Raw genomic sequence first — 26775 nt, 5'->3', positions numbered from 1 at the left:
ACCCTAAAATGTACCTAAATAATCTACAAGATCAGAGTATTTTTAAATCTACCAGTTGGTGTTGAAACAGAGACGAATGATGACTTTCTTGAATTGATCCCTAGTTTCTGACTCCGTGTATTCTATTGAGTCCGTCAACAAAATTAGAATGAAAAGGTATTTAAAGGCACAACATTCTAATTAAAGGTATTACCGTATTTAAAAGAATGGCTTAAGATGAAATGGACTCTAAACCCTATTGAATGAAAACTCCATGACAAAATCTGTTGGCCAACAACTGTGAGGGTTTTCAGCCAGGTATCAACACATGCAGAGTGTGAGTAAGCAAGACATACATTCCTAAATGGGGATCGGCCCCAGTCTCCTGGTAAAACACCAGAACCCTCCCCCTACAGCATTTATGTTCATTTTGAGAAAGTAGCACTACAGTCTCCGGGTAAAAAACTACTTTTGGGTAAAAAAGACGCGACACCTGTCTATGAATTTGAGAGGTTACATTGATGCTCCAGATACTCAACTAGTCTAAAGCAGACCAGTTTTATTGCTTCTTTAATCATAACAACAGTTTTCAGCTGTGCTAACATAATTGCAAAAGGGTTTTCTAATGATCAATTAGCCTTTTAAAATGATAAACTTGGATTAACTAACACAACGTGCCATAGGAACACAGGAGAGATGGTTGCTGATAATGGGCCTCTGTACGCCTATGTAGATATTCCATTAATAATCATCTGTTTCCAGCTACAATAGTCATTTACAACATTAACAATGTCTACACTGTATTTCAGATCAATTTGATGCTATTTTAATGGACAAAAAATTGCTTTCTTTTAAAAACAAGGTTATTTCTAAGTGACCCCAAACTGTTGAACGGTAGTGTACATCTACATCCTCCCATGTTGCTGAACCACTGATCAATAACTCCCTATTACAGGAAAAAACACTATTTCCATTGGTTGTTAGTACTGTACTGACCTCTCGTCCTCTGTCTCTCTCGTACTCTGCCTTGTGTATTTATCTTCAAAATATTCTTATAGTCCCAACATAGAACCAAATAGACTTCCCAAAAATAATATGGCATTTACTTTATTTCACATTTATTTAATCAGATATGTCAATTGAGAACCAATACGCATTTACAATGACAATCTGAATGAAGAAATACTAATATCAATCTATTTAATAATTAACATGTTTGAAATATCCCAATGATATAGTGAACAACATTTAGGGGTTTACACCTGCATTCAATCAATCTTAAGTTCATAATCAAAACATTTTTTTTTACTCTTTTAATCCGATTTTCGACATGATCATGTCTTGAGCTGGAAAAAACATGTAGACCTATTTTTCAGTATGATTTCATTCATACAATATTATTTAATGTAGAATGAACAAAAACACAATTTCTCAATCAAAAACATAAGTCAGAACACAGCCTCTCTATTCTCTCATGTGATTTCAGGTCCTCTGACTGGGAAAATGTCTTTCCACAATGAGAGCAGTGGTATGTCTTCTCCTCCTGTGTATTAGTATGTTGGAAAGGCTTTTCTCCTGTGTGTGTTCTCTCATGCTTTTTCAAGCTCCCTAACCGGGTAAAACTCTTTTCACATCGGGAACATTTGTAAGGCTTTTCTCCTGAGTGTATTCTCTCATGCGCTTTCAGGCTCCCTCGATGGGTAAAACTCTTTTCACAATTGGAACAGTGGTAAGGCTTTTCTCCTGTGTGTATTCTCTCATGCTCCTTCAGGCTCGCATACCACCTAAAATTCCTTCCACAGTGGGAACAGTGATAAGGCTTCTCTCCAGTGTGTCCCCTCTCATGTGGTTTCAGGCTCCCTAACTGAGTAAAACTCTTTACACAGTGGGAACAGTGGTACGGCTTCTCTCCAGAGTGTCTTCTCATATGTATTTTCAGGTTCCCTAACCCAGTAAATATCTTTCCACACTGAGAGCAGTGGTAGGTCTTCCTATCTTCTGTGTGTATTTCTTCATGTTGTTTCAGGTACCGTAACTGGGTAAACCTCTTTCCACACTGGGAACATTGGAAACTCTTTTCTCTTGTGTGTGTCCTCTCATGCTCTTTTAGGTTCCCTAACTTGGTAAAACTCTTTCCACAGTGGGAGCATTCGTAAGGGTTTTCTCCTGTATGCGTTCTCTCATGTACTTTCAGGTTCCTTAACCACTTAAAACTCTTTTCACACTGGGAACAGTGGTGTTGTCTCGCTGGTTTGGGCGTCTCTGGGTCTGGTTCCCTTGAAGGAGTCTCCCCGCTGTCAGAGTGAGAGTCTGGTCCCTCTCCTACCAAAGACAGAGTATTTAGTTCAATATTAAACAGAGAACTGAATTAAACCTCCATAAAATAAAACTGTCTTCCTGTGAGGCTAGATTCCTCAAAAACCTGAAGTCAGTTTTCAGAACATTACATAATTTAATAAAAACTTGGTGGCTGCCCTAATAATAATAATAATGTAGAACATAAAATCTAATCTTTCTCACATGTTTATAGGCTGAGCAGAGCTCTACAATAGGGAAAGGGGGATACCTAGTCAACTGAATGGATTCAACTGAAATGTGTGTCCCGTATTTAACCCAACCCCTCTGAATCAGAGAGGTGCGGGGGGCTGCCTTAATAGACATCCACGTCATCGGCAGCCAGGGAACAGTGGGTTAACTTCCTTGCTCAGGGGCAGAATGACAGCGTTTTTACCTTGTCAGCTCGGGGATTTGATCCAGCAACCTTTCGGTTACTGGCTCCTACCTGCCAGGCTACATAATGTCGTATTTTAGGCTGAGCAGAGCTCTATAATAATAGATAATGTCATGTTTATAGGCTGAGCAGAGCTGTATAATAATAGATCATGTTTATAGGCTGAGCAGAGCTGTATAATAATAGATAATGTCATGTCTATAGGCTGAACAGAGCTCTATAATAATAAATAATGTCATGTTTACAGGCTGAGCACAGCTCTATAATAATAGATAATGTCATGTTTACAGGCTGATCAGAGCTCTATAATAATAGATAATGTTTATAGGCTGAGCAGAGCTCTATAATAATAGATCATGTTTATAGGCTGAACAGAGCTCTACAATAATAGATAATGCCATGTTTATAGGCTGATCAGAGCTCTATAATAATAGATAACGTCATGTTTATAGGCTGATCAGAGCTCTATAATAATAGATCATGTCATGTTTATAGGCTGAGCAGAGCTCTATAATAATAGATAATGTCATGTCTTCAGGCTGATCAGAGCTCTATAATAATAGATAATGTCATGTTTATAGGCTGAGCAGAGCTCTATAATAATAGATAATGTCATGTTTACAGGCTAATCAGAGCTCTATAATAATAGATAATGTCATGTTTACAGGCTGATCAGAGCTCTATAATAATAGATAATGTCATGTTTCCAGGCTGATCAGAGCTCTATAATAATAGATAATGTCATGTTTACAGGCTGATCAGAGCTCTATAATAATAGATAATGTCATGTTTATAGGCTGAACAGAGCTCTATAATAATAGATAATGTCATGTTTATAGGCTGAGCAGAGCTCTATAATAATAGATAATGTCATGTTTATAGGCTGAACAGAGCTCTATAATAATAGATAATGTCATGTTTATAGGCTGAGCAGAGCTCTATAATAATAGATCATGTCATGTTTACAGGCTGATCAGAGCTCTATAATAATAAATAATGTCATGTTTATAGGCTGAACAGAGCTCTATAATAATAGATCATGTTTATAGGCTGAGCAGAGCTCTATAATAATAGATCATGTTTATAGGCTGATCAGAGCTCTATAATAATAGATAATGTCATGTTTATAAGCTGAGCAGAGCTCTATAATAATAGATAATGTTTATAGGCTGATCAGAGCTCTATAATAATAGATCATGTTTATAGGCTGAGCAGAGCTCTATAATAATAGATAATGTCATGTTTATAGGCTGAGCAGAGCTCTACAATAATAGATAATGTCATGTTTACAGGCTGAGCAGAGCTCTACAATAATAGATAATGTCATGTTTACAGGCTGATCAGAGCTCTATAATAATAGATAATGTCATGTTTATAGGCTGAACAGAGCTCTTTAATAATAGATAATGTCATGTTTATAGGCTGAGCAGAGCTCTATAATAATAGATCATGTTTATAGGCTGATCAGAGCTCTATAATAATAGATAATGTCATGTTTATAGGCTGAGCAGAGCTCTATAATAATAGATAATGTCATGTTTATAGGCTGATCAGAGCTCTATAATAATAGATAATGTCATGTTATAGGCTGAACAGAGCTCTATAATAATAGATAATGTCATGTTATAGGCTGATCAGAGCTCTATAATAATAGATAATGTCATGTTTATAGGCTGAACAGAGCTCTATAATAATAGATCATGTTTATAGGCTGATCAGAGCTCTATAATAATAGATAATGTCATGTGTATAGGCTGATCAGAGCTCTTTAATAATAGATAATGTCATGTGTATAGGCTGATCAGAGCTCTATAATAATAGATAATGTCATGTTATAGGCTGATCAGAGCTCTATAATAATAGATCATGTTTATAGGCTGAGCAGAGCTCTATAATAATAGATAATGTCATGTTTATAGGCTGAACAGAGCTCTATAATAATAGATCATGTTTATAGGCTGATCAGAGCTCTATAATAATAGATAATGTCATGTTTATAGGCTGATCAGAGCTCTATAATAATAGATCATGTTTATAGGCTGAACAGAGCTCTTTAATAATAGATAATGTCATGTTTATAGGCTGATCAGAGCTCTATAATAATAGATCATGTTTATAGGCTGAACAGAGCTCTATAATAATAGATAATGTCATGTTATAGGCTGATCAGAGCTCTATAATAATAGATAATGTCATGTTTATAGGCTGATCAGAGCTCTATAATAATAGATAATGTCATGTTTATAGGCTGATCAGAGCTCTATAATAATAGATAATGTCATGTTTATAGGCTGATCAGAGCTCTATAATAATAGATCATGTTTATAGGCTGATCAGAGCTCTATAATAATAGATAATGTCATGTTATAGGCTGATCAGAGCTCTATAATAATAGATAATGTCATGTTATAGGCTGAACAGAGCTCTATAATAATAGATCATGTTTATAGGCTGATCAGAGCTCTATAATAATAGATAATGTCATGTTTATAGGCTGATCAGAGCTCTATAATAATAGATAATGTCATGTTTATAGGCTGAGCAGAGCTCTATAATAATAGATAATGTCATGTTTATAGGCTGAGCAGAGCTCTATAATAATAGATAATGTCATGTTTATAGGCTGAACAGAGCTCTATAATAATAGATCATGTTTATAGGCTGAGCAGAGCTCTATAATAATAGATAATGTCATGTTATAGGCTGATCAGAGCTCTATAATAATAGATCATGTCATGTTATAGGCTGATCAGAGCTCTATAATAATAGATAATGTCATGTTTATAGGCTGATCAGAGCTCTATAATAATAGATAATGTCATGTTTATAGGCTGATCAGAGCTCTATAATAATAGATAATGTCATGTTATAGGCTGATCAGAGCTCTATAATAATAGATAATGTCATGTTATAGGCTGATCAGAGCTCTATAATAATAGATAATGTCATGTTATAGGCTGATCAGAGCTCTATAATAATAGATCATGTTTATAGGCTGATCAGAGCTCTATAATAATAGATAATGTCATGTTATAGGCTGATCAGAGCTCTATAATAATAGATAATGTCATGTTTATAGGCTGATCAGAGCTCTATAATAATAGATCATGTTTATAGGCTGATCAGAGCTCTATAATAATAGATAATGTCATGTTATAGGCTGATCAGAGCTCTATAATAATAGATAATGTCATGTTTATAGGCTGATCAGAGCTCTATAATAATAGATCATGTTTATAGGCTGAACAGAGCTCTATAATAATAGATAATGTCATGTTATAGGCTGATCAGAGCTCTATAATAATAGATAATGTCATGTTTATAGGCTGAGCAGAGCTCTATAATAATAGATAATGTCATGTTATAGGCTGTATTTGATCCAATGTAAATAACATTTTGTTGGTGTCCCACTTCATCTCTAAAGTAATAATTACCATATTTTCTAAATGATAATTCTTTAGTTCAGCCTTTCCTTGAAATGGCTATTTTATTTTATGTTTTTTTGTAGACTTACAAACGTTTGCTAATATGTTCAGTCTCCCCAAAACGCTTGTCCTTTTGCTAATATGTTCAGTCTCCCCATAACACATGTCCATTTCATGTCAATAATGCATCTTATTTTATGTATTTCTCCAACATTATTTAGAAATCTGCTTTTTGTTGGTATACACGCAAGGCCTACAATAGACACACGTCAAAAGTTTCATTTATAACTTGTTTGCCATTCTGTGAGACAATTAAGTTGTGATTTTGTGGTGGGAGGGACTCTGATGGTATACACATGTTACAGTTAAGCAATAAGACCAGAGGAAGTGTGGTATATGGCCAATATAGCACGGTTAAAGACTGTCCTTATGTACAACATAACACAGAGTACCTGGATACAGCCCTTAGCCGTGGTATATTGGCCATCTATCACTGAGGTGTCTTATTGCTATTATAAACTGGTTACCAACGTAATCAGAACAGTAAAAATACATGTTGTCATACCCATGGTATACGGCCTGATATACCACGGCTGTCAGCCAATCAGCATTCAGGGATTTAATCACCCATTTTAAAATGTAGCTTCAACATTATATTATAACATAAATTCCTATAGTACAGAACAACATTTTCAAGTATAGAATTTCAGTAGCATGCTGCTTTAAAACAACACATTCGTTCAAAACCTTTGCAGTTAGAGCTCGTTTTTAAGACAGTACTTACTGGTGGTAATCAGATCTCCTGACTCCTCTGTCAATATGACAGTTCTCTCTCCCTGTTTCCCCTCCTTCACTTCAAAAACTACATCCTCCTCTTTCACCTCTTCCTCTTCTTTCACAGTAACATCCTCCTCCTCTTTCACTCTGAACGCGTCTTCCTCTTGTTTAACTGAAACGTCTTTCTCTTCTTCTTTCACTGTAACAGCCTCACCCTCTACTTCTTGTTTTACTGTGACATCCTCCTCTTCCTCTTCCTCCTCTTCTTTTACTGTAACAGCCTCCTCTTCCTTCTCCTCTTTCACGACAATGTTCAGCCCCAGAGCTTCTTTCTCCGTCCAGCAGACCTCCTCTTCTTTAACAGGAGGGGAGTAGTTTAGGGAGCTCATGTTCGGGGATGTTAGCTAGCTAGCTAGTTAGCATGAGCGACTAGTTTAGTGCTAGGCTAATTTATCAAGCCAGCTAGTTGACTAACAATGTACCTATAACATTTAAATGGGGGCAATTAACTAGATGTCAGAAGTATATTTAAAAAACAGAGGCAAATATGCACAGAAACAGTCTAAATGTTTCGGCTGTTGGCTACCGAGGTGGCTGACTAGATGTTGTTGAAGAAGTGTTCCGTCCACTAGATTTTACGTCACGCTGCAGCGTCGCCTGAAAGACGCACATCGCCGTCTGCTGACTGGAGGGAAACGCAGTTGTTGTTGCACACAAATGTATTTTTCATTCCTTTCATTAAATAATAATATTATATTGAGACGTTCAAAAAGAGCAGTGCATATTTTGAGTGAGAATTTAAAACATACTGTGCTTCACATCTGTATTTAAGGCAGTTTCATATTCATTCATTTAAAGAAACCCACTGGTCACACTGGTTGAATTATCTGTCAAACTAGGAACTCCGCAGCCTAGTTGAACAGTGATCTATGTTCTATGAACGCTGCTGGGAGCAAACTGGAGAGTAGCTAGAGGAAAACAAACCTAACTGCATGTCCAGGCCCTGGTATATCACCAGACTGTACAAACCTAACTACATCCCCAGTCCCTGGTATATCACCAGACTGTACAAACCTAACTACATCCCCAGTCCCTGGTATATCATCAGACTGTACAAACCTAACTACATCCCCAGTCCCTGGTATATCACCAGACTGTACAAACCTAACGGCATCCCCAGTCCCTGGTATATCATCAGACTGTACAAACCTAACTGCATCCCCAGTCCCTGGTATATCATCAGACTGTACAAACCTAACTGCATCCCCAGTCCCTGGTATATCACCAGACTGTATACAAACCTAACTGCATCCCCAGTACCTGGTATATCACCAGACTGTATACAAACCTAACTGCATCCCCAGTCCCTGGTATATCACCAGACTGTACAAACCTAACTGCATCCCCAGTCCCTGGTATATCACCAGACTGTATACAAACCTAACTGCATCCCCAGTCCCTGGTATATCACCAGACTATACAAACCTAACTGCATCCCCAGTCCCTGGTATATCATCAGACTGTACAAACCTAACTACATCCCCAGTCCCTGGTATATCACCAGACTGTACAAACCTAACTGCATCCCCAGTCCCTGGTATATCATCAGACTGTACAAACCTAACTGCATCCCCAGTCCCTGGTATATCACCAGACTGTACAAACCTAACTGCATCCCCAGTCCCTGGTATATCACCAGACTGCATACAAACCTAACTGCATCCCCAGTCCCTGGTATATCACCAGACTGTACAAACCTAACTACATCCCCAGTCCCTGGTATATCATCAGACTGTACAAACCTAACTACATCCCCAGTCCCTGGTATATCACCAGACTACATACAAACCTAACTACATCCCCAGTCCCTGGTATATCATCAGACTGTACAAACCTAACTACATCCCCAGTCCCTGGTATATCACCAGACTATACAAACCTAACTGCATCCCCAGTCCCTGGTATATCATCAGACTGTACAAACCTAACTACATCCCCAGTCCCTGGTATATCACCAGACTGCATACAAACCTAACTGCATCCCCAGTCCCTGGTATATCACCAGACTGTATACAAACCTAACTGCATCCCCAGTACCTGGTATATCACCAGACTGTATAAAAACCTAACTGCATCCCCAGTCCCTGGTATATCACCAGACTGTATACAAACCTAACTGCATCCCCAGTCCCTGGTATATCACCAGACTGTACAAACCTAACTACATCCCCAGTCCCTGGTATATCACCAGACTATACAAACCTAACTGCATCCCCAGTCCCTGGTATATCATCAGACTGTACAAACCTAACTACATCCCCAGTCCCTGGTATATCATCAGACTGTACAAACCTAACTGCATCCCCAGTCCCTGGTATATCACCAGACTGTACAAACCTAACGGCATCCCCAGTCCCTGGTATATCATCAGACTGTATACAAACCTAACTGCATCCCCAGTCCCTGGTATATCACCAGACTGTACAAACCTAACTGCATCCCCAGTCCCTGGTATATCACCAGACTGCATACAAACCTAACTGCATCCCCAGTCCCTGGTATATCACCAGACTGTACAAACCTAACTGCATCCCCAGGCCATGGTATATCACCAGACTGTACAAACCTAACTACATCCCCAGTCCCTGGTATATCACCAGACTGTACAAACCTAACTGCATCCCCAGTCCCTGGTATATCACCAGACTGTACAAACCTAACTGCATCCCCAGTCCCTGGTATATCATCAGACTGTACAAACCTAACTACATCCCCAGTCCCTGGTATATCATCAGACTGCATACAAACCTAACTACATCCCCAGTCCCTGGTATATCACCAGACTGTACAAACCTAACTGCATCCCCAGTCCCTGGTATATCACCAGACTGTACAAACCTAACTGCATCCCCAGTCCCTGGTATATCACCAGACTGCATACAAACCTAACTGCATCCCCAGTCCCTGGTATATCACCAGACTGTACAAACCTAACTACATCCCCAGTCCCTGGTATATCACCAGACTGTACAAACCTAACGGCATCCCCAGTCCCTGGTATATCATCAGACTGTATACAAACCTAACTACATCCCCAGTCCCTGGTATATCACCAGACTGCATACAAACCTAACTGCATCCCCAGTCCCTGGTATATCATCAGACTGTACAAACCTAACTACATCCCCAGTCCCTGGTATATCATCAGACTGTACAAACCTAACTGCATCCCCAGTCCCTGGTATATCACCAGACTGTACAAACCTAACTGCATCCCCAGTCCCTGGTATATCACCAGACTGTATACAAACCTAACTGCATCCCCAGTCCCTGGTATATCATCAGACTGTACAAACCTAACTACATCCCCAGTCCCTGGTATATCATCAGACTGTATACAAACCTAACTGCATCCCCAGTCCCTGGTATATCACCAGACTACATACATACATAATGGGTGTGTCCCAGGATAAATGCACCTCTTCCCCGTTCATTGAGGAGACTCTCTCCATGCAGACACAGACAGATTTTGGGTGTCTGCGTTGGCACCTTTCAACACCCCTCATTATCACATGTATACACGCGACCACTCACTTACACTACTGACTAAACACACACCATTGTTCATTGTATTTACTTTACTTCAGTTAATAAATATATTTTGTTATTCTTTATCTCCACGTTGTCTCACGTTTTGTTACGGTCTTCGAGCCGGTTCGTGACACTATGGTCAGCGAGCTGGAGCTATTAGCCTAACCAGCGCAGCCAATCAGCACGGCTATGGTCAGCGAGCTGGAGCTATTAGCCTAACCAGCGCAGCCAATCAGCACGCCTATGGTCAGCGAGCTGGAGCTATTAGCCTAACCAGCGCAGCCAATCAGCACGGCTATGGTCAGCGAGCTGGAGCTATTAGCCTAACCAGCGCAGCCAATCAGCACGGCTATGGTCAGCGAGCTGGAGCTATTAGCCTAACCAGCGCAGCCAATCAGCACGGCTATGGTCAGCGAGCTGGAGCTATTAGCCTAACCAGCGCAGCCAATCAGCACGGCTATGGTCAGCGAGCTGGAGCTATTAGCCTAACCAGCGCAGCCAATCAGCACGGCTATGGTCAGCGAGCTGGAGCTATTAGCCTAACCAGCGCAGCCAATCAGCACGGCTATGGTCAGCGAGCTGGAGCTATTAGCCTAACCAGCGCAGCCAATCAGCACGGCTATGGTCAGCGAGCTGGAGCCTAACGAATGGAGACCAGTTACAACCTAAATAACAAAACCCAACTAAAACATGACTGCAGATCAGAAGAGACATACAGAATGATGGCAGGGAAAATCACAGCATTTAGAACAGACACATTTTATACGTAGCAGCACAGCCTTTATGTCATTATTATAGATGGTATCCCACACCGTAGCAGCATAGCCTTTATGTCATTATTATAGATGGTATCCCACACCGTAGCAGCATAGCCTTTATGTCATTATTATAGATGACATCCCACACCGTAGCAGCATAGCCTTTATGTCATTATTATAGATGACACACCGTAGCAGCATAGCCTTTATGTCATTATTATAGATGGTATCCCACACCGTAGCAGCATAGCCTTTATGTCATTATTATAGATGGTATCCCACACCGTAGCAGCATAGCCTTTATGTCATTATTATAGATGATGTCCCACACCGTAGCAGCATAGCCTTTATGTCATTATTATAGATGGTATCCCACACCGTAGCAGCACAGCCTTTATGTCATTATTATAGATGGTATCCCACACCGTAGCAGCATAGCCTTTATGTCATTATTATAGATGACATCCCACACCGTAGCAGCACAGCCTTTATGTCATTATTATAGATGGTATCCCACACCGTAGCAGCATAGCCTTTATGTCATTATTATAGATGGTATCCCACACCGTAGCAGCATAGCCTTTATGTCATTATTATAGATGACATCCCACACCGTAGCAGCATAGCCTTTATGTCATTATTATAGATGGTATCCCACACCGTAGCAGCATAGCCTTTATGTCATTATTATAGATGGTATCCCACACCGTAGCAGCAAAGCCTTTATGTCATTATTATAGATGACGTCCCACACCGTAGCAGCATAGCCTTTATGTCATTATTATAGATGGTATCCCACACCGTAGCAGCATAGCCTTTATGTCATTATTATAGATGGTATCCCACACCGTAGCAGCATAGCCTTTATGTCATTATTATAGATGGTATCCCACACCGTAGCAGCATAGCCTTTATGTCATTATTATAGATGGTATCCCACACCGTAGCAGCATAGCCTTTATGTCATTATTATAGATGGTATCCCACACCGTAGCAGCATAGCCTTTATGTCATTATTATAGATGGTATCCCACACCGTAGCAGCATAGCCTTTATGTCATTATTATAGATGGTATCCCACACCGTAGCAGCATAGCCTTTATGTCATTATTATAGATGACATCCCACACCGTAGCAGCATAGCCTTTATGTCATTATTATAGATGACATCCCACACCGTAGCAGCATAGCCTTTATGTCATTATTATAGATGACACACCGTAGCAGCATAGCCTTTATGTCATTATTATAGATGGTATCCCACACCGTAGCAGCATAGCCTTTATGTCATTATTATAGATGGTATCCCACACCGTAGCAGCATAGCCTTTATGTCATTATTATAGATGGTATCCCACACCGTAGCAGCATAGCCTTTATGTCATTATTATAGATGGTATCCCACACCGTAGCAGCATAGCCTTTATGTCATTATTATAGATGACATCCCACACCGTAGCAGCATAGCCTTTATGTCATTATTATAGATGGTATCCCACACCGTAGCAGCACAGCCTTTATGTCATTATTATAGATGACATCCCACACCGTAGCAGCATAGCCTTTATGTCATTATTATAGATGGTATCCCACACCGTAGCAGCATAGCCTTTATGTCATTATTATAGATGGTATCCCACACCGTAGCAGCACAGCCTTTATGTCATTATTATAGATGGTGTCCCACACCGTAGCAGCATAGCCTTTATGTCATTATTATAGATGGTATCCCACACCGTAGCAGCATAGCCTTTATGTCATTATTATAGATGGTATCCCACACCGTAGCAGCATAGCCTTTATGTCATTATTATAGATGGTATCCCACACCGTAGCAGCATAGCCTTTATGTCATTATTATAGATGGTATCCCACACCGTAGCAGCATAGCCTTTATGTCATTATTATAGATGGTATCCCACACCGTAGCAGCATAGCCTTTATGTCATTATTATAGATGACATCCCACACCGTAGCAGCATAGCCTTTATGTCATTATTATAGATGACATCCCACACCGTAGCAGCATAGCCTTTATGTCATTATTATAGATGGTATCCCACACCGTAGCAGCATAGCCTTTATGTCATTATTATAGATGGTATCCCACACCGTAGCAGCATAGCCTTTATGTCATTATTATAGATGGTATCCCACACCGTAGCAGCATAGCCTTTATGTCATTATTATAGATGACATCCCACACCGTAGCAGCATAGCCTTTATGTCATTATTATAGATGGTATCCCACACCGTAGCAGCATAGCCTTTATGTCATTATTATAGATGACATCCCACACCGTAGCAGCATAGCCTTTATGTCATTATTATAGATGGTATCCCACACCGTAGCAGCATAGCCTTTATGTCATTATTATAGATGGTATCCCACACCGTAGCAGCATAGCCTTTATGTCATTATTATAGATGGTATCCCACACCGTAGCAGCATAGCCTTTATGTCATTATTATAGATGGTATCCCACACCGTAGCAGCATAGCCTTTATGTCATTATTATAGATGACATCCCACACCGTAGCAGCATAGCCTTTATGTCATTATTATAGATGGTATCCCACACCGTAGCAGCATAGCCTTTATGTCATTATTATAGATGGTATCCCACACCGTAGCAGCATAGCCTTTATGTCATTATTATAGATGGTATCCCACACCGTAGCAGCATAGCCTTTATGTCATTATTATAGATGGTATCCCACACCGTAGCAGCATAGCCTTTATGTCATTATTATAGATGGTATCCCACACCGTAGCAGCATAGCCTTTATGTCATTATTATAGATGGTATCCCACACCGTAGCAGCATAGCCTTTATGTCATTATTATAGATGACATCCCACACCGTAGCAGCATAGCCTTTATGTCATTATTATAGATGACATCCCACACCGTAGCAGCATAGCCTTTATGTCATTATTATAGATGACATCCCACACCGTAGCAGCATAGCCTTTATGTCATTATTATAGATGACATCCCACACCGTAGCAGCATAGCCTTTATGTCATTATTATAGATGGTATCCCACACCGTAGCAGCATAGCCTTTATGTCATTATTATAGATGGTATCCCACACCGTAGCAGCATAGCCTTTATGTCATTATTATAGATGGTATCCCACACCGTAGCAGCATAGCCTTTATGTCATTATTATAGATGGTATCCCACACCGTAGCAGCATAGCCTTTATGTCATTATTATAGATGACATCCCACACCGTAGCAGCATAGCCTTTATGTCATTATTATAGATGACACACCGTAGCAGCATAGCCTTTATGTCATTATTATAGATGGTATCCCACACCGTAGCAGCATAGCCTTTATGTCATTATTATAGATGACATCCCACACCGTAGCAGCATAGCCTTTATGTCATTATTATAGATGGTATCCCACACCGTAGCAGCATAGCCTTTATGTCATTATTATAGATGGTATCCCACACCGTAGCAGCATAGCCTTTATGTCATTATTATAGATGACATCCCACACTGTAGCAGCATAGCCTTTATGTCATTATTATAGATGACATCCCACACCGTAGCAGCATAGCCTTTATGTCATTATTATAGATGGTATCCCACACCGTAGCAGCATAGCCTTTATGTCATTATTATAGATGGTATCCCACACCGTAGCAGCATAGCCTTTATGTCATTATTATAGATGACATCCCACACCGTAGCAGCATAGCCTTTATGTCATTATTATAGATGGTATCCCACACCGTAGCAGCATAGCCTTTATGTCATTATTATAGATGACATCCCACACCGTAGCAGCATAGCCTTTATGTCATTATTATAGATGGTATCCCACACCGTAGCAGCATAGCCTTTATGTCATTATTATAGATGACATCCCACACCGTAGCAGCATAGCCTTTATGTCATTATTATAGATGGTATCCCACACCGTAGCAGCATAGCCTTTATGTCATTATTATAGATGGTATCCCACACCGTAGCAGCATAGCCTTTATGTCATTATTATAGATGACACACCGTAGCAGCACAGCCTTTATGTCATTATTATAGATGGTATCCCACACCGTAGCAGCACAGCCTTTATGTCATTATTATAGATGGTATCCCACACCGTAGCAGCATAGCCTTTATGTCATTATTATAGATGGTATCCCACACCGTAGCAGCATAGCCTTTATGTCATTATTATAGATGGTATCCCACACCGTAGCAGCACAGCCTTTATGTCATTATTATAGATGGTATCCCACACCGTAGCAGCATAGCCTTTATGTCATTATTATAGATGACACACCGTAGCAGCATAGCCTTTATGTCATTATTATAGATGGTATCCCACACCGTAGCAGCATAGCCTTTATGTCATTATTATAGATGGTATCCCACACCGTAGCAGCACAGCCTTTATGTCATTATTATAGATGGTATCCCACACCGTAGCAGCATAGCCTTTATGTCATTATTATAGATGACATCCCACACCGTAGCAGCATAGCCTTTATGTCATTATTATAGATGGTATCCCACACCGTAGCAGCATAGCCTTTATGTCATTATTATAGATGACATCCCACACCGTAGCAGCATAGCCTTTATGTCATTATTATAGATGGTATCCCACACCGTAGCAGCATAGCCTTTATGTCATTATTATAGATGACATCCCACACCGTAGCAGCATAGCCTTTATGTCATTATTATAGATGGTATCCCACACCGTAGCAGCATAGCCTTTATGTCATTATTATAGATGGTATCCCACACCGTAGCAGCATAGCCTTTATGTCATTATTATAGATGACACACCGTAGCAGCACAGCCTTTATGTCATTATTATAGATGGTATCCCACACCGTAGCAGCACAGCCTTTATGTCATTATTATAGATGGTATCCCACACCGTAGCAGCATAGCCTTTATGTCATTATTATAGATGGTATCCCACACCGTAGCAGCATAGCCTTTATGTCATTATTATAGATGGTATCCCACACCGTAGCAGCACAGCCTTTATGTCATTATTATAGATGGTATCCCACACCGTAGCAGCATAGCCTTTATGTCATTATTATAGATGACACACCGTAGCAGCATAGCCTTTATGTCATTATTATAGATGGTATCCCACACCGTAGCAGCATAGCCTTTATGTCATTATTATAGATGGTATCCCACACCGTAGCAGCACAGCCTTTATGTCATTATTATAGATGGTATCCCACACCGTAGCAGCATAGCCTTTATGTCATTATTATAGATGACATCCCACACCGTAGCAGCATAGCCTTTATGTCATTATTATAGATGGTATCCCACACCGTAGCAGCATAGCCTTTATGTCATTATTATAGATGACATCCCACACCGTAGCAGCATAGCCTTTATGTCATTATTATAGATGGTATCCCACACCGTAGCAGCATAGCCTTTATGTCATTATTATAGATGGTATCCCACACCGTAGCAGCATAGCCTTTATGTCATTATTATAGATGGTATCCCACACCGTAGCAGCATAGCCTTTATGTCATTATTATAGATGGTATCCCACACCGTAGCAGCATAGCCTTTATGTCATTATTATAGATGACATCCCACACCGTAGCAGCATAGCCTTTATGTCATTATTATAGATGGTATCCCACACCGTAGCAGCATAGCCTTTATGTCATTATTATAGATGGTATCCCACACCGTAGCAGCATAGCCTTTATGTCATTATTATAGATGGTATCCCACACCGTAGCAGCATAGCCTTTATGTCATTATTATAGATGGTATCCCACACCGTAGCAGCACAGCCTTTATGTCATTATTATAGATGGTATCCCACACCGTAGCAGCACAGCCTTTATGTCATTATTATAGATGACGTCCCACACCGTAGCAGCATAGCCTTTATGTCATTGTTATAGATGACATCCCACACCGTAGCAGCATAGCCTTTATGTCATTATTATAGATGACACACCGTAGCAGCATAGCCTTTATGTCATTATTATAGATGGTATCCCACACCGTAGCAGCATAGCCTTTATGTCATTATTATAGATGGTATCCCACACCGTAGCAGCATAGCCTTTATGTCATTATTATAGATGGTATCCCACACCGTAGCAGCATAGCCTTTATGTCATTATTATAGATGACATCCCACACCGTAGCACCATAGCTTTTATGTCATTATTATAGATGACACACCGTAGCAGCATAGCCTTTATGTCATTATTATAGATGGTATCCCACACCGTAGCAGCATAGCCTTTATGTCATTATTATAGATGGTATCCCACACCGTAGCAGCATAGCCTTTATGTCATTATTATAGATGGTATCCCACACCGTAGCAGCATAGCCTTTATGTCATTATTATAGATGACATCCCACACCGTAGCAGCATAGCCTTTATGTCATTATTATAGATGGTATCCCACACCGTAGCAGCATAGCCTTTATGTCATTATTATAGATGGTATCCCACACCGTAGCAGCATAGCCTTTATGTCATTATTATAGATGGTATCCCACACCGTAGCAGCATAGCCTTTATGTCATTATTATAGATGGTATCCCACACCGTAGCAGCATAGCCTTTATGTCATTATTATAGATGGTATCCCACACCGTAGCAGCATAGCCTTTATGTCATTATTATAGATGACATCCCACACCGTAGCAGCATAGCCTTTATGTCATCTACTAAACCACTGGCCGTGTTCGAGAGCATGAAATCCATGCTGCATTGTGGGTAAATGGTCACTGGCTGACTGATTTATAAATAATAATGAGTAGTTATTTATGATGTAAGGTGATTTGTAGATCAGTCAGTCGGCAGTCGCCTGCAGTGTCGAACAAGCCCAATACCAAACCAATCAGGTGGTTGTTTGATCAAATGAAGCTTCAGACGCCATTGATGACGTGCTGCTGATAAAGTGATACAGGCATCGGTACACTGCTTTGAAGTTTACTGCTTAGCGATTTGGACGCAGGCCTCGTAGCTCCGGTATCAAACATAACATCCCTAATGAAAAGTTGACAAAACAAAAAGTAGCAAGCAGGTTGATTTCCTCTGTCGATTTGAGCCCACAGCAAGAAGGCACCAGAGCCTACCGTGCTAACGGGTTCCCTCTAGATAACCCAATCACACAGTACATGGAAAGGTGTGGTTAACGTTTGTAAGCTTGAGCAATATATCAACCTAGTGTGACCTTCCTGTTCCCATCCCTCAAGTCAGTGAGTCAACACAGGAAGGAGCAATGGATGGATAGTTCATTTATTTCCAAAGCTGCAATGATGGGACACACACAGTATGGATGAATGATCAGTAGTGACGGGATATAAATAGCACTCCGATAGTAATTCTCCACAAATCTGCCGTATAATATACTAACTTTGTTGTTGTTGAAATGTCTATCAAAGTTTTTGTGATCGCATGGTGGATTTAACAATTCCTACTAATTCCTAATGTACTCTAATAAAATAAATACAACATCAGAATAAACTGTCATCCAATTTAGTATCAAAATATATCAAATTAACCTGGAATATTACTCAACGTCCCCCTCTGGTGGTGAAGAAGTATAATCCACCTAAACTAACAGAACCGGGCTGATAAACTGGCTGGTGTTCATGAGTTTATAAAACACATACTTTATACATGTCATAAATTACCTGCATTGATGAGACACACAGTGTGGATGAATGATCAGGATATAAATAGCACTCCTAAAGAAGATGCAGTGTGGATGAATGATCAGGGTATAAATAGCACTCCTAAAGAAGATGTAGTGTGGATGAATGATCAGTAGTGACAGGATATAAATAGCACTCCTATAGAAGATGCGGTGTGGATGAATGATCAGGATATAAATAGCACTCCTATAGAAGATGCAGTGTGGATGAATGATCAGGATATAAATAGCACTCCTAAAGAAGATGCAGTGTGGATGAATGATCAGGATATAAATAGCACTCCTAAAGAAGATGCAGTGTGGATGAATGATCAGGATATAAATAGCACTCCTAAAGAAGATGCAGTGAGGATGAATGATCAGGATATAAATAGCACTCCTAAAGAAGATGCAGTGTGGATGAATGATCAGGATATAAATAGCACCCCTAAAGAAGATGCAGTGTGGATGAATGATCAGTAGTGACAGGATATAAATAGCACTCCTAAAGAAGATGCAGTGTGGATGAATGATCAGGATATAAATAGCACTCCTATAGAAGATGCAGTGTGGATGAATGATCAGGATATAAATAGCACTCCTAAAGAAGATGCAGTGTGGATGAATGATCAGGATATAAATAGCACTCCTAAAGAAGATGCAGTGTGGATGAATGATCAGGATATAAATAGCACTCCTAAAGAAGATGCAGTGTGGATGAATGATCAGTAGTGACAGGATATAAATAGCACTCCTAAAGAAGATGCAGTGAGGATGAATGATCAGGATATAAATAGCACTCCTATAGAAGATGCAGTGTGGATGAATGATCAGGATATAAATAGCACTCCTAAAGAAGATGCAGTGTGGATGAATGATCAGGATATAAATAGCACTCCTATAGAAGATGCAGTGTGGATGAATGATCAGGATATAAATAGCACTCCTAAAGAAGATGCAGTGTGGATGAATGATCAGGATATAAATAGCACTCCTAAAGATGATGCATTTTCCAGTTTGCTACCAACTTGAAAGAGGGAACTTTAGCATAAAACCCACATGGAAAACTGAGATTCGGCAAATAACATATAAAGAGAGGCCAAACCAACAACAGAAGTTACTAAAACATAAATTGCTAATGTATGATTTAAAAGGTGGATTTTATGATCTAATGTCAACTTTATACATTTCTATCACAGGACCACCCAATTTTCAAATTCTCCATAAATCTGCTGTGGATTACCCAGAATCCCATACCTTTATCACGGAATGTAATGTAAACACACGAGCAGCAGTCTCAGGTCCTGCATCTCAGTGCTAGAGGCGTCACTACAGACCCTGGTTCAAAACTACAGACACGGGTCCATTATTGTAAATAAGAATTTCTCCTTAGCTGGTTTGCCTGGTTAAATAAAGATTAAATAATTGTTTTAAATGTAACTTCATTACACCGTTACACTGGCATACAAACCCGGTAGCATAGAGTTGATAATACGTATGACGTTGGAAAATAGTGCATTGTGGGTAGTTTAGAAGATTTCCCGAAATAAGTTAATACATTTGTAATAACGCAAAAACATAACTGTTTGTACTTATAGGGAACCAGATCGTGACTACAACTAGCTTACTAAGTCTTTAACCACACTGTGTTGTTACACTGGTGAGTAAAAACGAATGCGTCCTACACTTTTAACTTGTTGTCTGACAATAAAATAAACATTTTACTCAACTGCGTTACCCACTCCAGTCAGCAGATGGCGGTCTGGGAATTTAAGGTAATGCTGTTGGTGTGACGTATAATCTAGTGGACGGAACGCTTCTTTCAACAGTAGCAACAGTTATTCCGCCACCTCGGTAGCTTGCTAGACAAAATAGCCGAACCAATAAAGCTCTTTAGATGCTTTCGTGTATATTAGCCACTGTGTTTTAAACCCACTTCTGTCGTCTAGTTAGTTATCCGATTGAATTTCATATTTACAGTGTTGTTGTTATTATTCAGCTAGCGGGCTGGTTAAGTTAGCATTAGCCTAGCTAGCTAACATCTCCGACCATGCGGTCACTGAGCTACTCTCCTGCTAAAGAAGATGTCTGCTGGACGGAGAAAGAAGCTCTTGTGAAAGAGGAGGAGAAAGAGGAGGCTGTTTCAATACAAAAACAAGTGGAGGGTGAGGCTGTTACAGTGAAAGAAGAAGAGAAAGACGTTTCAGTAAAAGAAGAGGAAGATGCGTTCAGAGTGAAAGAGGAGGAGGATGTTACAGTAAAAGAAGAGGAGGAAGATGCAGTTTATGGAGTGGAAGAGGGGGAGATGACTGTCACATCGAAAAAGGAAGAAGAGGAGGAAACTGTATATCTGGGCCCGGTTTCCCAAAGGCATGTTAAGGCATCCAATGGTTCTAACGATGAACGGGCCCTGATAAACACTAGTAAGTACTGTCTTAAATACAGAGGCACAAACTCTGCAGTTGTTGAACTGATGTGTGGTGTTAAAGGGGAAATCTGCAATTGTTACATCCATATTGTGACTTTTTAATTATTTATTTATAGCCATGTATTCTTGAAGAATATAACACATGCCTCATGAGCTTAGTTCAACTGTTGTACCCCATCAGAACCCCAAATAAGCTTTTTTTACTCCAATGTCTAGAAACAATGTAAATCAACACTGTATCAACATGGTTAAAACTATAATGTTGATATCATGGATGGTCAGTCCTTGCATCCATAGGTCTGTCTGTCTGTAGTTACATTTCTCCAACCCCATAATCATCTTATTACCAAAACAGTGGTGGAATGACAGCTTTGTTATTGTTTGAACTGCAGATTGATGGGTTGTGTGGGTTTTTAAACAGCAACAAAATGGCTGCCCAGAGGCTTGGTTTGGTAAACAGCTGAGGGATGGGGGAAGAAGTGTAACCACTCTCAAATTCATAGAGAAAGCTATTGTAGCAACCGTAACCCAACACCTAGCGACCTTTTCAAGAAGTTCAGACATCTTGGTGTAACAGTTATAAGGTGTTGTCTTGACAGTTGCTGGATCCAGGATTGAGTTCAGCTCAGGACTACCCCCTGAATGGACTACACTATAAATACAAAGACTGGCCATCCATGATGTCATAATGATAGTTTAACCAGGTTTCTAGGCTATATAGTATATTCTAGAGGTCATAATGATAGTTTAACCAGGTTTCTAGGCTATATAGTATATTCTAGAATTCATCCATGATGTCATAATGATAGTTTAACCAGGTTTCTAGGCTATATAGTATATTCTAGAATTCATCCATGATGTCATAATGATAGTTTAACCAGGTTTCTAGGCTAAATAGTATATTGTAGAATTCATCCATGATGTCATAATGATAGTTTAACCAGGTTTCTAGGATATATAGTATATTCTAGAATTCATCCATGATGTCATAATGATAGTTTAACCAGGTTTCTAGGATATATAGTATATTCTAGAATTCATCCATGATGTCATAATGATAGTTTAACCAGGTTTCTAGGCTATATAGTATATTATAGAATTACCAGTGTAGATTTCCTGTGGAGGCAAATTATTAGAGCTGTTGATAAGTCATTGTATAATATTCAGCCAATTTTTTTCATGTCATTACATTAAAGGCGAAACATACCTAGATTCAATAACATTCATGCATTGGTTTGAAACCTTTGTTTTAAACCCTTCTCAAATTTGGAGCCTTGACGGGTTTGTAAAAAACGGTTTGTCAAAAAACACTTATTTATTTAAATGTAACCTTTATTTAACTAGGCAAGTCAGTTAAGAACAAATTCTTATTTCCAATGATGGCCTACCCCGGACGACGCTGGGCCAATTGTGCACCACCCTATGGGACTCCCAATCACGGCCGGTTGTGATACAGCCTGTAGTGACGCCTCTAGCACTGAGATGCAGTGTCTTAGACCGCTGTGCCACTCTGGAGCCCCAACATCATGTTCTAGTGCTGTCCCCAACTAAAATACATCTTGGTCAACCAAGAGTCATCTGTTCTTTCTACCAATCGCTCCATGTGTTTTAATAAAATCAACTATATGTACGTAACTTGTCTGATGCTTTAAATAAGCCCCTTTCAAAAAATGTAGAACTAAGAACAGATATAGCCCTTGGTTCACTCCATACCTGACTGCCCTCGACCAGCACAAAAACATCCTGTGGCGTACTGCACTAGCATTGAATACTGCCCGCGATATGCAACTTTTCAGGGAAGTCAGGAACCAATTCACAGTCAGTTAGGAAAGCAAAGGCTAGCTTTTTCAAACAGAAATTTTTATCCTGTCGCTCTAACTCCAAAAAGTTTTGGGACACTGTAAGGTCCATGGAGAATAAGAGCACCTCCTTCCAGCTGCCCACTGCACTGAGGCTAGGAAACACTCACCACCGATAACTCCACAATAATTGAGAATTTCAATTAGCATTTCCCGACGGCTGGCCATGCTTTCCTCCTGGCTACCCCAACCCCGGCCAACAGCTCCCCACCCCCCGCAGCTACTTGCCCAAGCCTCCCCATCTTCTCCTTCACCCAAATCCAGATAGCTGATGTTCTGAAAGAGTTGCAAAACCTGGACCCCTACAAATCAGCTGGGCTAGACAACCTGGACCCCTACAAATGAGCTGGACTAGACAATCTGGACCCCTACAAATCAGCTGGACTAGACAACCTGGACCCCTACAAATCAGCTGGGCTTGACAACCTGGACCCTCTCTTTCTAAAATTATCCGCCGCCATTGTGGCAACCCCTATTACTAGTCTGTTCAACCTCACTTTGTATCGTCCGAGATTCCTAAAGATTGGAACACTTCCGCGGTCATCCCCCTCTTCAAAGGGGGTGACACTCTAGACCCAAACTGTTACAGACCTATATCCATCATGCCCTGCCTTTCTAAAGTCATCAACATCCAAGTTAACAAACAGATCACTGACCATTTCGAATCTCACCGTACCTTCTCCGCTGTGCAATCCGGTTTCCGAGCTGGACACGGGTGCACCTCAGCCACACTCAAGGTACTAAACGATATCATAACCGCCATCGATAAAAGACAGTACTGTACAGCCCTCTTCTTCGACCTGGCCAAGGCTTTCGACTCTGTCAATCACTGTATTCTTATCGGCAGACTCAACAGCCTTGGTTTCTCAAATGACTGACTCGCCTGGTTCACCAACTACTTCTTAGATAGAATTCAGTGTGTCAAATCGGAGGGCCTGTTGTCCGGACCTCTGGCAGTCTCTGTGGGGGTACCACAGGGTTCAATTCTCGGACCGGCTCTTTTCTCTGTATATACCAACGATGTTGCTCTTGCTGCGGGTGATTCCTTGATCCACCTCTACTCAGATGACACCATTCTGTATACATCTGGCCCTTCTTTGGACACTGTGTTAACCTCTCTAGGGTAGGGGGCAGTATTTTCACGGCCGGATAAAAAAACGTACCCGATTTAAACTGGTTACTGCTCTTTTCCAGAAATGAGAATATGCATATAATTAGTAGATTTGGATAGAAAACACTCTAAAGTTTATAAAACTGTTTGAATGGTGTCTGTGAGTATAACAGAACTCATATGGCAGGCCAAAACATGAGAAGATTTCATACAGGAAGTGCCCTCTCTGACCATTTCTTGTGCTTCTGTGGCATCTCTGTCGAAAATACAGGATCTCTGCTGTAACGTGACAATTTCTAAGGCTCCCATAGGCTCTCTGAAGGCGCCAGAAAGTGGAATGAGATCTCTGCTGTCTCTGGGCTAGGTACAGGAGTGCTGTTTGTGAGGGGTCAGGCTGGTGGCTCAGAGACAGGAGATGCGCGGCCCCGAGAAATGGCCATGTTTTTCTTTCAGCCTTTGACCGAAAACGACGCCCGGTTGGAATATTATCGCTATTTTACGAGAAAAATAGCATAAAAATTGATTAACTAGAATATGCATATACTTATTACATATGGATAGAAAACACCCTAAAGTTTCTAAAACTGTTTGAATGGTGTCTGTGAGTATAACAGAACTCATTTGGCAGGCAAAAACCTGACAAGGTTTCAGGCAGGAAGTGGCCTGTCTGACAAGGTGTCGTTCTTCTTGTCTCTGTTTATTGAAGAGTGAGGATCTTAGCTGTCCCGTGACACTTCCTACGGCTGCCATAGGGTCTCAGAAGGCGGCAAAAAGCTGAATCGTGGCTTTGCAGGCTCTGGCTGAAACAAAGTAGCGCGTTTGGGTAGTGGCTGGTTACAGTACTGTGAGACTCAGGCGCGTGCCCGCGTCGACCGAAAGCTTTGTTCACTTTCCTCAGTTTAGCTAAATGGACATTCCCGGTCGGAATATTATCGCTTTTTTACGAGAAAAATGGCATAAAAATGGATTTTAAACAGCGGTTGACATGCTTCGAAGTACGGTAATAGAATATTTAAAAAAAAAATTGTCACGAATTGCGCCATGCGCACGACCCTGATTTACCATTTCAGATAGTGTCTGGGACGCACGAACAAAACGCCGCTATTCGGATATAACGATGGATTATTTTGGACCAAACCAACATTTGTTATTGAAGTAGCAGTCCTGGGAGTGCATTCTGACGAAGACAACAAAAGGTAATCAAACTTTTATAATAGTAAATATGATTATGGTGAGTGCTAAACTTGCCGGGTGTCTAAATAGCTAGCCCGTGATGCCTGGGCTATGTACTTAGAATATTGCAAAATGTGCTTTCACCAAAAAGGACATATCGAGTGCATAGAGGAGGTCTGTATCTATAATTCTTAAAATAATTGTTATGCTTTTTGTGAACGTTTATCGTGAGTAATTTAGTAAAATGTTAGCGAATTCCTCCGGAAGTTTGCAGGGGGTATGCTAGTTCTGAACGTCACATGCTAATGTAAAAAGCTGGTTTTTGATATAAATATGAACTTGATTGAACAAAACATGCATGTATTGTATAACATAATGTCCTAGGGTTGTCATCTGATGAAGATCATCAAAGGTTAGTACTGCATTTAGCTGTCTTCTGGGTTTTTGTGACATTATATGCTAGCTTGAAAAATGGGTGTCTGATTATTTCTGGCTTGGTACTCTGCTGACATAATCTAATGTTTTGCTTTCGTTGTAAAGCCTTTTTGAAATCGGACAGTGTGGTTAGATTAACGAGAGTCTTGTCTTTAAATAGCTGTAAAATAGTCATATGTTTGAGAAATTGAAGTAATAGGATTTTTAAGGTTTTGAAAATCGCGCCACAGGCTTCAAGTGGCTGTTACGTAGGTGGGACGAATTCGTCCCGCCGAGCCCATAGAGGTTAATTTGCTAAATTGTAATTTCTCTGCTACTATGGCCTATTTATTGCCTTACCTCCTTAATCCATTTGCACACACTGTATATAGATTTTTCTGTCGTGTTATTGACTGTACGTTTGTTTATCCCACTTGTAACTCTGTGTTGTTTGTGTCGCACTGCTTTGCTTTATCTTGGCCAGGTCGCAGTTGTAAATGAGAACTTGTTCTCAACTAGCCTACCTGGTTAAATAAATAAATAAAATCTGAACTTTATTGACAACACCCAAATGGATACTGTCATTAACGCGCTTCTTCAGTAATTACACATAATTCTTAATGCTTTAGCAAACATTTTATTAAACAGGACATTCAAAAATATCCTTACAATTATAATCCAAAGTAGTGTGAAATGAACTCATCATCAACCTGGAAATGGAGGTTACTCCCCTGAATTTCCCCCATTCACATTCAGAATACATTGTGAAAAACTAAAATATTTGCTCACCATTTTTGCTCCAGGCAGATATAGTACATCCATAACTATCGGTTTCCTCATTAGCAGG

General features: G+C 40.1%; 1 protein-coding gene across 1 annotated transcript; it reads right to left on the bottom strand.

Annotated features, from left to right (window-relative positions):
* Positions 1 to 1070: 1070 nt before the first annotated feature.
* Positions 1071 to 7531, bottom strand: LOC145877196 (uncharacterized). Its single transcript, XM_082972487.1, has 2 exons — positions 6920 to 7531; positions 1071 to 2301 (listed from the first exon to the last, which is right to left on the bottom strand). Exons 1-2 carry the CDS (start codon positions 7299 to 7301, stop codon positions 1415 to 1417), a joined length of 1269 nt encoding a protein of 422 aa, XP_082828613.1. The 5' UTR covers positions 7302 to 7531; the 3' UTR covers positions 1071 to 1414.
* Positions 7532 to 26775: the final 19244 nt, after the last annotated feature.

This window comes from Salmo salar, unplaced genomic scaffold (genome assembly GCF_965601325.2).
Source record: "Salmo salar unplaced genomic scaffold, fSalSal1 ptg000712l, whole genome shotgun sequence".
In the NCBI taxonomy this organism is placed as follows: Eukaryota; Metazoa; Chordata; class Actinopteri; order Salmoniformes; family Salmonidae; genus Salmo; species Salmo salar.
The sequence above is the reverse complement of the archived record's forward strand: the minus strand, read 5'-3'. Positions and strand labels throughout refer to the sequence as shown.